The sequence below is a fragment of the Talpa occidentalis genome, unplaced genomic scaffold (genome assembly GCF_014898055.3).
Source record: "Talpa occidentalis isolate TD23 unplaced genomic scaffold, MPIMG_talOcc4v2.1 talOcc4.8, whole genome shotgun sequence".
In the NCBI taxonomy this organism is placed as follows: domain Eukaryota; kingdom Metazoa; phylum Chordata; class Mammalia; order Eulipotyphla; family Talpidae; genus Talpa; species Talpa occidentalis.
The window spans coordinates 112108280-112122115 of NW_023605194.1; the positions used below are offsets into that span (position 1 = coordinate 112108280).

The window sequence follows — 13836 nt, forward strand, 5'->3', positions numbered from 1 at the left end:
TCGCACAACAGGTGTTTTTCTACCAGTAACAGGGTCCACACCTACTTTCTTCAGGAGCCACAGGAAATGCAGCTGCGGGGCAGGGCTCCATGCTGGTTGGAAGCTACATTTTTACCTGCAGCATCAATGTTAAGCCTACCAGTGGTTAAATGGTTTCACTGTCTCCCTTGCACAAAGATCCCTTATTTTCTCATAAGAGGCAAAAGATCAGTGCATTTTCAAAGGACAAAAATATGGACACCATTTTATTTAACATTTAATAGTATACAAATATGTACAATTTCAATAATAAATTAGAAACAAATAACTCTGTAGACAGTTCATAGACATCAAACTCTTCGACAACATTTTTCAGCCTTCATTTCTAAGAGTTCACCTGATCCAAGATGGCCTTCTTCTTGCTGGACAAACGTGTGTGGGCAGCACATATGAAATGCAGTGTTGGGGGGTTGCCTCCAAGCAGCGGGAAGATGTCTATTAATAAAAGAAACACTGCAGAGGGTCAGTGGCAATCAGGATAAGTTGAAGAACAGCTGCACAATATGTAAAAAGCTCTCCAAAAAGTCTTTAATATTTTTCTCCTCCAGTTCCTCGCATTCTTTGCATCCAGATTCTGTTATATTCTGCCAAAGAAAAAGAAAAGGATTAGATTAGAAAATCTAATGAATTTCTTTCCTGGAAAGAGCACCTCAATGAACCACATGTGAGAGCTTGAGATGTGGGCACTTTGGCAAATTAATATATTAGGGAGAATGTGAAAAAAAGAGAACAGGGGGGTTGGACATGGGTTTATTTTTCTTTGAATGAATCAAGGGCTTGGAAAATGAGCCGTCACAACAAAGCAGGGACTTCTGCTAGAGCTCCCCAGTGCGCTCTTGCCAGCCACCCAGTGCGCAGCCCCCACATCCTGCCCGCACAGGCTCCCTGCCTGCTCCTCACTGCTGTTCCCACTGCCTCCACTGTCACACTGAGCTCAGGCCTTCCCCTCACGCACCCCTAATGTATCAGATGCCTCACTGCCTTTGCTGTTCTCGCCACCTGCCCACACGTCCTACTTTACCTACTGCTTACTCACACCTACAGTGGCGCGGGGCTGTCTCCAGTAGGAAGGCTCTCCTGGACCAGGGAAGCCCCAGGCTGGACTCTCTGTCCCCTCTCTATGTCCTCAGAAGCCCTTGTTTAGACGAGCCCTCTGATCACAGGACGTGTTACACTGACTCCATGAAGTTCTATCCTTGTTACACCACCAGTGTTTCTGCTTCCCCCCAAGTGACACAGGGTCTGGCACCTCAGCTTCACCCAGACATTGCTGGTTGAAGCGAATACAACAAATTATTCTAATATTGCTTGATGCTGTTTTTGCAGCATCTATCCTTTCAGTGGATAGAGGATAGACTCTGGGTGGCGCTTGCTGGGGTTTGCAGCTGGCTCCCCATTTTACCAGCTGCCAAGATTGTAGGAAGTGAGCCAATCACAGTGCTCCAATTTCTTCAACCTTCGGATCCAGGATCACTATCTTACAGATGCATTGTGAGCATTCCCAGAGCTATCGTTTAAATTTCAAAGAGCAATGTCTGGCACACAGTCATAAGCCCTCTGTAATTAGATGAGAGTTTACACACCGTACCTGGCAATAAACCAGGTCAGTGAGGTTTATGAGCTCAGCAAACTGACTGGTTTGCACCATCTCTCTAGCACACTGGTGGCGCAAAGTACTTGATGTTTGTTGAATGAATACATGAACGAACAGTTTAGGGTTGTGTGCACACTGGGATTGTGCCCTGCTGGATGCCCCTCCACTGGAATGAACTACTACTCCCCAGTTTCCCTTCGGTAACCAGCTAAAGCTGCCCCCAATCAAGCCTCAGCTGAACACCTGCCATAGCTCTGTGAGCTACTAGAAAACTCACCCAATCAGAAGATAAGCTGTTGTTTGCCAGGATGATAAGGTTATCCACGAGTTCTTTAATGCTGTTATTTTTGGACTCCTGTGAAATCACACGCAACTCCAAGAGAAAGCACTTCATTGCTGTGATTTTACAATCAGGCTAAAACGAGAGTTACAAAGCATTGTGAAAAAAAACCATTTTCTCAGCGCTCATTTTTACAGATGTGTTTTGATTTTTTAAAAATATTGAAATAAGTCAGAAGGAGAAAGACACACACTGATTGTTTCACTCACGCGGAGGACAGAAAAAAACAAACAAAGGAACGGCCAACCCGAGCCAAAACAAACCCTGCAAGTGATTGTAGAACTGAGGCTACCAGAGGAAGGGGGTGCAGGGGGAGCAAAGGAAGAGGGTCCCAACGGCCTGTGGAGAGGACTGTGGGTGCCTGGGGCAGGGGGCATGGTGACGTGCACCTGAAGGGTGTGATCCCGCACCTCTGAACCACAGACAGTGCTGTCAACCATTGTTACCACAATTAGGAAAAAAGACAAAATAGCAGGTGATAAAAAGCCAATCCAAATATTTTATAAAGAAACAGAATACCCCTAGGAAATTTCACATAGGAAGCAATTTGATTTTTTTTTTCTCTTTCAGCTTTGAAATTAAAACCAAAATAAACTGACAATAAAACAATCTAGGAGGCCAACGACAGGTTTAAGAGCACGATGGGGCCCACGCCAAGCGCTCCCAGAGCCTGGGCTCCGTGTGAAAGGTGACGAGGCCGGCCTTCGACTCTCAGAGCACCCACAGAGAGTATATGGCGGGATTTTAGAATCAGATTGTACTTTTGACATTGCAAAGGGTGGCAGCTGCTATCATAACATTCCTACAAGTTCCAAAGTTCCAGAGACAGATATGATTCCAAGAACTTTATTAGAAAAGTCAAAACAGGAGCCTCCTGCCAGGCTGGCCAAAGCAGGGTGCCTTTAAAGTACTGTGTGCGCACAGGTGCGTGCACGCACACACACACACACCGGCCTACACACGTGTACACACACGCCAGGACATATTTCCCACAGCAAGTCACTTTAACAAAAACTGAACTTGAAAGAAGAAAGAAACATTTTCTGTGCCCTTGGGGATGTGAGTGTGGCTGGTCTGACTCTGGGCTCTCTGAGGCTGGCCCGGACCCTCAGGCGCTGAATAAAGGAGTGGAGGAGGGAAGGTCCACGCCCATGCCCTGGGCCCTGACAAGACACCCTTGCTCCCCCACAGCACTGCCCAGAACTGCAAGGCTAAAACTGTCACCCCGGCCAAATAAAATCGTGACTAAAATAAATAATAAAACCGAGTTTCAGAAACGTCTGCGACTCCCCAGGTGATCCAGCTGGGAGGTGGCTCCGTCAGGCTTCAAGCCGAATTCCCACCTCAGCTTTTCTCTACCGCCCCAGCACAGCAAGGTTATCTTCCCGCGGAAAAGCTATCTCAGGATGCAAGTGCTGGTGGTTAATTGACTGCTTTCTTCTTCGAAAAAATGCAAGAAAAACGGGGAGCATGTTCAAGGCAAGGGAGAGAGACAATTTCTCAGTACAGCAGCGCTCTCCCCTGGGTTGATGATATCTGTCTCTTTCAGTTTCTGAGGATGGCTTCTTTCCAATTCTTAGAAACCCGGGTGGGGGCAGAGCCTTCTATTTCAGAGAAGTTCTTAGGGAAAATAGACAGAGGACCGATTGTTCTGAACACGTACAACAAACACCGCGTTTGCTCTCCTTGAGGTGGAGAAGTCAGTGATTTGTTTCTTGGTTTTTAGAAGCCAATTCAGACAGAAAGGATTAGCAACAGGGCTGAAATTATACCTGCCTGAGGCAATGTCAGGGTATTAATGAAACAAGTGCAAGATAACTGTGAATTCTGGAAGATTTTCTGGGCCGCGTTTGTTTCTTCTCACAGAGTAACCAGCCAGAATCTTTTGCTGATAATTGTGGAGATTGGTACAAAATGGAGGAGATGAATATATTTAGCTATTTGTAAATATATGGAAGTGGTAGTCTACTACAGCACTGGAAATAAGTGATCTGCTGGTACTTTCTAAATTGATTATTGCATTTAATTGCATCATGGATCTAATTGCATCACCAAAATGTATAATATGTCTTGTTTGACATTGATGGAAAAGGCTTTTATTTGTATTTTCATTTGGCACCATTACTTCAATAATATCCACCCAGCTCTCTGTCTCCAAATCCCTCAGCCTCAAGAATTATTCATAAAATTCACTGATCATATGTTCCAAGAGCAAACCAAAAGTTAAACACTCTATATATTTCAGTCAATTCATGAAAATATATTTTTTAAAAAGCTTTTTGAAAATGAAAGTATAACAATTTAAAAAAACTATACTTACACGAACATTGCTTTCAGTATATAAAGTAGCATCCATGTGTATAGACTGAAAGGAAACAAAATTAGATAATAAGAAAAATAACTCTGTGTTTTCGATAATAATGAAAACAGCCGGCTGAAAACATTAAAATAAGCTTCTGAAATCAAATTCTTTATATTGAGGTTATTGTAGATGCACGTGCAATTGTAAGACAAAATACAGAGGGATCCTTGGTGCCCTTCACCCAATGGCCCCCAGGGGAGCCGCTTCCATAAACATAGTGCAATATTACAACAAGGAAATTGACATGGGTACAATCCATCTGCCTTGTTCAGATTTTACATTCTTATGTGCACTGTTGGGTGTATGTGTGCAGTTCCAAGCAAATTATCAGGTGATTGATTCAGGTGGCCGCCACTGCACTTAGCATTTAGGGCAGCTCCGCCACCCTAGGGGTCTTCCTAGTCTTCTGGCCAAACTCAGCCTCCTTCATCACCCCATCTCTCTAAGCCCTGGCAGCCATTCCTATGATGCTGTGATGTCAAGAATGCTCTCTCTCTCTCTCTCTCTCTCTATATATATATATATATATATATATATATATAACATATATGGATTCAAATAGCATGTAACCTTTCGAGATTGGCTTTTTGGAAAAATTAATAGAAATCAGAAAAGATATTTATTGTTTGAGCAGTTGGTTTACAGAACAGGAATGGAATATACAGAGTTCCCAGATAACTCCTTACTCACTCCCCCAGTGTCCCATATTATTAGTATCTTGCATTAGTGTCGTGCATCTGTTACAGCTGATGAGTCAATATCGACACACTTTTAACCAAAGTCCATAGATTACATTAGGGTTCACTCTTTTATTCATTCCATGAATTTTATAATGACATGTGTCCATCCTTACAGTATCATATAAAATAATTTCACTGACATAAAAATTGCCTGTGCTTCTCCTATTTATCCCTCCCTCTCCTCTAACCCGTGGCAACCACTAATCTTCACACGGTCTCCATAGATTTGCCTTTTCCAGAATATAACTGGGATCATACCCTACGTATTTTTATTTTTTTAGATCGGCTTCTTAACAATATGCTTTTAAGTTCCTTCCATGTCTTTTCAAGGCTAGATAGTGTATTTCATTCTATCCATTAAGAGTATCCCCTGCATGGAGCTACCACGGTTTTTGTTCACCCAGACCAATTTTTATCCCACACATCATAATACTCTGGCTTCATCCAACTTGGATCATCTGGTGGCTCCATCCAACTTTGGTTGTTTATCCCTTTTTATGGCTCAGTATTCCGTGATGTAATGTACCTTAGCTTACCTGTTTACCTCTTGAAGGACACTTGGGTTGTTTCCAGTCTTTAGCTATAATCCATCAAGTCGTATGAACATTCTTATGTATATTTTTTGTGTGAATGTAAGTTTTCATTGCTCTGATTTAAATGTTCGAGTGTAATTGCTGAATCAATAGTAAAGGTATATTTTGACCTATAAACAACCGCTGAACTATGTTAGAGGGACTATTCTTACAGCAATACATGAGTGATACGGTTTCTCCACATTTCTCCACATTCTTGGCATTCTAGTACTTTGGTTACAACATTAGGAGATGCTGGTATTGTTTAAATCTTCAACATGCTGTCAACCTGTTGAGGTCTAGCTTATGGGTTTTGACCTACGATAGCTTAGTTTTCAGAATCAATGTGGTGTTCACCTGGAAGCCTTCATTCATTGGTACCCCTGGGAGTTCCAACAATTCCCAAAATGTTGCCCAGTGGGAGCAGAAGGTATTTCCCTGGTCACTATGTCAGTGGGATCCCTGTTCTCTCCCCCATTCAGGTATCTCTAGGTAGGAGAGAGGTTCTCTATTCGCGGGGCACCAAGCCCTTCCCTGGGTCAGGCTACACCCCCTGCCAGTGCCACTACGTCACCTGTCCCTCTGGTGGGGGAAGGGCATCTTTGGCTGTAAGGACAAGAGAGTGCTTCATCCCGGGCCACTTGTAAATGGAGTTTAAAGAAAATCAAGATCTGAAAATTGTATGGGAAAGACTTAAACTGAGACTTCACCAAGGTGACAAATTTCTACAAAAATATTATTGTTTCAAGTAAGATTTCATTAAGATTGGCAAAAAACGGGCCTCCCTGGTAGCGCAAGGGGTTAAGCACCGCACTATGAAGCGATCCGAAGCCTCTGCAGCATGAGTTTGATCCCTGGCCTGCCAGGGAGCAACCCACATGGCGGAGCAGACCTCTCCTGTCTCGCCCGCTGCTCCCCTCAGCAGTATGTTTCAGTCAGTCTGCCTGTTTTGCTCCCCGCTCTATCTCTGGTGGATCCTCTCACCCCCTGCATCTCTGGCCTGTACCCCCAGCTCTTGTATGCATAAATAAATATTTAAAAAAAAAAGATTGGCAAAATGAGTACTCACTTGAATGAGATTTTCAATTTGTTTCAAATCATGCCTTACAAAGTCCCAGTTGGCCTCTGTTTTGGGAAGCCCAGCACTCACACAGCTGAAAGCAAAAGCAAAGAGTAAAGCCTTGAGAACGAGTGTAATGTGGCCCTGGTGGTCAATGCAGGAAAAGAACAATAAGATTTTTTTATTCTGACTAGTGGAAAGATGAGTGTTAGCCTTCCTTTGTGCACTAACACCTTGTCCACAATATGGACAATGAACATAAAATTGTCCACCTTGACACTTTAAGCTCACTTAAGGGTGCACAAAGGTAGAGCAGAGTCAACCTAATTCGGGGGGGAAATTTACAAATTTCCTGGAGCAATTCATCACAATAAATTCAAAACAGGGCCCCCTGTGTGGTTGTACTCAACAAATGCTTCTCAAGGACTTATCAGTTTTCTTGAAGTAGAGGTTCCTACAGATTTTTCAGCCTAATAATTTGGTAAAATTCTCTAAAAAAGTAACAGTCATTTTCATCTAATGACCTTGACAGTAAATGTTCTCCACAGTAGGGTAGACATGCCCTTCTATGCTGCTAATTATGAAAATAATTAGCAATTATTTTCATAAGCATGAAGACTTATGTCTTGTGTCAGCTGAACAATCGCATACTACTCGTTTTGGTAAGGTCGACTTTTACTATCAGACTAAATGCACCTTAAGAAGTGGTCCTCAGAGCTTCAGGAAGAGCAAAGATCCAGACTGGCCTTCACAGCAACCTGAGAGCGAACACTCACCTTTCCTGTGAGAAAGATTTACCTGCACACACCTATGGCTCCCGCACCACAAAGGCTTGAGTACTAAAACTGAGCTGACAGTTGGCTACACTAAAGGGCGGGTGCTCTGGGCCAGCTGGGGGCCGTGGGCCAGCTGTATGAGCACAGGGGAAAGAGCTAATAGGCTTGCACACATACGGGTATTTATTAGGAGGAAAAACAAAAGTTCTGACTAAAAAAAAATGTTTTAAACTGAACTAGGACAGAGATCAAAGAATAAAAGAAATCAGCATCAGGGACAGGTTAAAAAGTAACATGCGTGCGTCCTAAATAGTTTCTTTACTGCTGTGAAAAGTGTGCAGGCTATTAACAAGTAAATATATAAATTAAATATTATAAATTCATGTAATAAATATGTGTATATATGTGTATATATATACATATATATTTATTGTGTATCTCCAAGTTAGATCTTAAATACTAAGAGTCCCAGTTTATTTGGGGGACACAACACTCATTTCAATATCACCCAGATAGAGAAAAGCTCAGTGGGTGTTCACGGAACCTCCCATGAGTCTCCCCTTCTGACCTCACACGCAATGCTGAGCACTGAGGATGCGAGTGAACTGAACATGCACCAGCTCGAGGAGAAGAGGCTGAGGACGGTGACTGTGGCCCGCTGGGGAGACGCTCGTGTCTAGAGGTAAGTTACCTGAATATGAAGACATGGATGCCAGCCTCAGTTAGGAAGTGACTGTTGAGAAGTAAACACAAGTAGCACTGGATGGAAGTACCTCTCAGATATTGTTTCTGAAAAATATAGACAAAATGGTTATTTTTTTAGTGAAATATCAAATCATATTTTAGATCCAAAAATGTAACCTTATTACAATTTCAGAATGAATGTTGTTATAAGATACAGGGAAGCTAAGTTTTTTTTGCTTTTCTCTCCACCTCCAGCTGTTTCTGACATGCAAAATTATTTAATACAGATTTCTCCAGATGCATTTCAATGACAATAATTAAAAAAACAAATTTACATATTTACTAATTTGCCATCTATGTTAATTGCATCACTTAATATAATGTTTTTTTCCTGAACCTCCCTCACATCCTTTTTTCCTTTCTAATAGTTGTAATATTTTATATACAGCAGAGATTAGTAACATAAATTTCGACTATAAGTGTACTAGTTATATAGTCATTTCATATAATAATATGAAGTTCTATGCAATGTCATTTGGAGAAATAATGAATAGAAAGGGGACCAACTAAGTTATCCCATCCTGACAGGCACTAAATAATCCCTTTTCTTGTGATTTAGGAAGCCACTGATCTTGGAACCACCCAGAGTTTTGATACTGTGCCTGTTTGTTTTTTTTTTCATGCTTTGAAGACTGTCTAGGTCCAGAGAGCAGTGAACTACTCTCTTAAGCACTAAGAATTCCCTTAGTCACATGGAGCGATCAATAAGGCCTAGTTGTCCTTAAAGACTTCACAATTTTCTGAGTAAATAGACATTTAAAGAACACAATAAGGCAAGGTAAGTGAAACAACACATTTATCGCAACAGGCAGGAGGAGCTTATCGGGTTTAGTAGAGTTTTATTAAAACTTTTATTTATTTTCAAAATAAAAACAACCCCTCTGTGAACAGACGTCAGCAACATCCCACAACCTTAGAGAGGAGTCATAGGATTTGCTGTGAAGGGAGAGTCAAGGGACATTTTAAGAAAAGTCATTGTACCATCTATCTAATCAATCTGCATCTAAGTTTTCTTACCGAAATTCTCATTACTCAAGGCCAGGGTCAATCTTTAAGTATCGAAGAAGAGCTGGCTATGCCGATGGGTTGCCAGCGGCCGTCCATCCAGAACGCAGTGCGGCCCACAGGAAAGGATGCCCCATCAAAACCCCAGGTGGACTGGTGGGGGGAGAGAAAGGGCAGAGGGTTAATATTTACTGCGCACTTACTTCTTCATACACGCTCTACTAGTCACTTAACACATGCACCAAATTCTCTCCTCACAACAATTTTAAAGGGTGAGCTCAGCAGCACTGGGGGAGCCGTGCTGAGACAGGCTGGAGGACAGCGACCAGGATGGAAGCAGACTCCTGCTGTAACAGGGTGGTCCCCAGGAAAGGGGGAGGTTCCAGCTTCCCTGCCCCACCCAAGGAAGGGTGGAGCTGAGCAGGGAGAGAAGAAGCTGCAGAAGAGACTGAGGAAGGAAGCAGGATGGAGCCAGGAGACCTGGAGGAGGCGCGTGGAGCCTAGAGACACGTGAAGAAACTGCGCTTGTCTTTTGGTCGTGGACTGGGTGACACAGATGTGGGTGAGACCCGTGGGGAGGTGACAATGGCAGCTTTTATCTTGATGTTGATTTTGCTCTTTTCCTTCCGGGCTTGTCCAGTTGTTTGTGACCCTTTTCTGTGGGTCCCCACTGGAAGATGCTTTAGACTTGTGGCGGGCTTTGGGGCCTTGTTCTGGGCCGATCCCATATGGATGGACTTTTACCCACGAGGGGACGGGTAACTTTGGGTGCTTTATTTAGAAACTAGACTCTTTGCCTTTCCTGTATTGTTTCCTAGTTTTATTAAAGTTCCTTCCCATTAAAGTCTCATACGTTTTGTGTTGATGCGGCGGATGGCAGAACCCACTTAGAATAGGCAGGTTTGCGGGGCTTGGGCTACCCCTCTCCTTGTCCTATAACACTGCCAGGCCAGGACCTCATATAGATGGTGATGGCCTCAGAGGGCGGGGCGGTGTGGAGATATGGAGGTGCATTGGAGTCTGTAGATATTTTAAGACAGAACCAACAGAATTTCCTGACATACTGGATGAAAATGCAAATAAGGAGCATGACATCGAAGGACTGAGGTCAAAAGGCATTGGCCTAAAACCCCTGAGTTCACAAAACATCCAGCTAGCAGAGCATGTAAAGAGAAAAGTGCTGTGAGAAAAGGAAAGAACCGCCATCTTACAGTCTCCTCAGAGAATGGCTTCAGGGGATCCAGCCAGGTCAGGTGCTCCCTCCCTGCTCCCTCTTCTCTCCCCTCCACACACTTGAGAGCAACTCTCCCCAGAGGGATCAAGGGAGGGGTCTGGACTGCCAGCGGCTGTGAGGCAGTGCAGCCGCAGAATCAGAGGCTCTCTGAGGAAGCCTGTCTTAGGTGATCACAGACCTCCCTGCGCCTCTCTCCAAGCCCAACCATCGTTACCCCGGACGCTTTTGTTCTTCTATGGGTCTTGTTCTTTAGCTGTGAATTTGTTTTAAGAATCTGAGTTCCTGTTTTAAGCCGTTTTTAATGATCAACACTTTAACATTAGAAATCCATGCACTCTCGCCTAGAAAAAGGCACAAAAGCAAATATCCAAAAATTTAGCTAAAATCATCGGAAGCAAAACCATTAAATCCTCTAGAAGTCTCAGGACCCTGGGTTTAGGATCTCTCTTCTCGACTGTTGACCGCAGGAGACGATTTGTTCGGCGTATGTCCATAACACGCATACACCAGGTGCATTCACCTGTATGTCTTCTACGGTGCGGAACACTTCACAGGACACGACAGGAGAGCCACTGACTTGAATAACTCAGAGCTACGGGGCAGTAAACCAGACACCGAGAGCCAGCCTCATGCTCTGTGCCTGGTTATTCACAGCCTCTGTGGGCCAGTTTTATAAAGGAGGTAAAATAAACATTAAACCAGAAACTGTTTGACTGCTTGGATATGACTGTAGGTGCAATAAAAATTCATATTTAGGCGAGGACAGCACCTGTAACATAAAGGATACTCAATAAATATTTGTGGGCTAACTGTGAATACATGAATAAATGCATAACAAGTAAGGGTGAGTGAATGAATGGTAATGCCCACGGAGAAGGCTTTTTGGATGTGGTACTGAGGCGGAACAGGAATTTAGTACAATGGCTGCAGCCACTACATGCCCCTATCCAGTATTTCCAAAAACAGCACATTTCAGAACAAAGTAACTCAAAGCTATTCATTTGATTCAAACCATATTAGTTTATCTTATCCCAGGTGCCACTAGTTGTAAATTTCTGTCACAGCTGAAGAATAGGAGCTTGGGGTCAGATGCTTTTGATAAACACAACTGGCGAGATCTCATTCTCCAAATCTGCAAATTCTGCCCTGTTGTTTGACAAAATTGGTCAAAAGCACCCATCAGGAGCCCATCTGTGAGCTCTGCTCTCCTAGAATGCAGCAAATATTTATATCCACAGCCTCAAGACCCAAGATGGGAATCTCCTAGAGCCTGCATACTCCTCACGAGTGTGTCCTCTCACCTACAACACAGCGTCATTGTAACTCTTCTGTTTGACTCCTTCCTGGGTAGAACTCAAGAATCTCAGGGTCCCTCAGCACCCCTGGTCCTCTTCAGTGGCAATTCAGGTTAGTACTGCAACGTGAGTAAGATATTGACAGGGGCTAGGGACGAGGCAGGGGGCCCATACCTAGTACAGGAATCTGCATGCACGCACACCCCACAGGCTGTGTGCAAAAACCATGTGATTAATAACCTATTTTCTTTGAAATGAGACTCTTATTTTGAACTGAGAGTCCTACCCCAAAGATGCCTGGAGAAGTGTGGGGCACTCATGTCATCAGGAGAACAAAGATGTTTTCCCAGGCCCAGGAAAACAGAATGTACCGGGTCAAGGTGACCAAGGGGTCATCAACAAACCCTGGGGAAAGCAGGAAGACCAGGGCACCCACTGGATGGGCTGCTGTGGTGGGAAGTTCGCTTATGGTTAACTTTCTTGGTTTAGTTCACCAAAAGGTCAGCTTGAGATGAGGTGTTAGAAATGGTTTGGTGGGAGGGGGCACTGGGGCCTCCCCTGTGGCGCAGCAGGTTGAGCGCAGCGCTGTGAAGCTGTCCACAGCCTCTGAAGCATGGGTTCGATTCCCGGCCGGCCAGGGAGATTCCCACATGGTGCAGCAGACTCTCCTGTCTCACCTGCTACTCCCTTCAGCAATGTGTTTCAGTCCTTCTGCCTGTTCTGTTCCCAGCTCTGTCTCTAGTGAATTCTCTCACCCTCTGCGCCTCTGGCCTGTACCCCAGTGTTTGTATAAATAAAAAATAAACCTTTAAAATAAAATGGTTTGGGGGGGACAAGATAAACCCCCATTCTCTCAGATCCCTGGCTTTCTGAGAATAAAGTATATGTTATATGATGGAATACTATCAGCAATCAAAAAGATAAACTCATGACACTTGTAGCAACATGGATGGAGCTGGAAGGGATTATGCGCAAGTGAAATAAGTCAGAAGGAAAAAAGAAAAAAACTATCTGATGGTTTCACTTCTAGGAGGAACATAGGGAAAGCAAACATAGAGTTAGGAAAAAGAAGACATAACTCGCAGGCAAACTATAGACCTGAGGCATATAGAAGGGATGGGAGAGGCGTCAAAACAGGAGAGGGAAGAGCAGAAGGGAATAAGGTGACATTTCACAGGTGACGTGGTGGTGGGAGATTGGGGGGGACTACATCTGAGGGGAGAAATCAAATATTGTAAAAAAATAAATGAATGAATGAATAAATTAATTAATTAATTAATTAAATTATGCCAATTCACTGAAAAAAATAAAATAAATAGAGTGTGTGTTATAGCTTCAATCCCTGTATCTATTCAGTTGACTTCCAGCAGTGACAAGCTGCATTTTCCCCATGGACTCAGCACAAAAAAAAAATACCACTGGAGAAAAAGAGAAGCTAGGAGGTGGCATCCATCAAAAAGGGCTGAAGGAAGTCAAAGGAAATACACATGAATAGGTAGGGTGGAGCTGTCTTGCCCGGGCCCTCCAAAGTCAAGCTGAAGAATCTGATTTGATCACCTGAGCAGTGAGTGCAACTTTCGATTCTAAGACTAGTGGTGTTACCTGATATACGTACCGGGAATTATTGGTGGTTCAATGCATCATTGAAGAGGAAAAAATTAAATATTAGTGTAAACAGACCAGTTGCTTACCTATTGACAAACGATTACCCTAATTTGATTCCTGGTCACCCTTCTTAAGAAAGGAGAAACTGTCGATTATTCAAGAGCAAAGGTTGTAGTTGGTTTCAAGCTAAGCCCCCCATGTTATTTACTGGCTAGGAAAGTACAGGATTGGGTCATAATCAGTTGAGATCCTAGTAGAAAATTTCCCAGACTTCCAGCCCATATGCCTGACAAAAGCTTCTCTCTGGAAGCTTCTCTTTGGTACTGTCCCTTCTTTATGTGTAGTTCCTTTCCTGATACCATTGCTGTATTTGGACCGGCCTGCCGATGCTGGTCATCACTGAATCTCTCTACGAATCCATTCACAGGCTGTCTGGGTTAAAGCCCCCTTTGGAGTATAGATAAGTGAAA

General features: G+C 43.5%; 1 protein-coding gene across 4 annotated transcripts in view; it reads right to left on the reverse strand.

The window, feature by feature from the left end:
- Positions 1-241: 241 nt before the first annotated feature.
- The window catches only part of IL15 (interleukin 15), a 117501-nt gene continuing 103906 nt past the window's right edge, over positions 242-13836 (reverse strand). For all 4 annotated transcript variants that reach the window (XM_054690348.1, XM_037497205.2, XM_037497204.2 and 1 more), the window contains 6 exons: positions 9245-9385; positions 8175-8272; positions 6717-6801; positions 4294-4338; positions 1911-2048; positions 242-623 (listed from right to left, as the gene is read on the reverse strand). In XM_054690348.1, coding sequence (XP_054546323.1) covers positions 513-623; positions 1911-2048; positions 4294-4338; positions 6717-6801; positions 8175-8272; positions 9245-9256 — 489 coding nt within the window. In that variant the 5' untranslated portion in view covers positions 9257-9385 and the 3' untranslated portion in view covers positions 242-512. The remainder of the gene's footprint in view (positions 624-1910; positions 2049-4293; positions 4339-6716; positions 6802-8174; positions 8273-9244; positions 9386-13836) is intronic.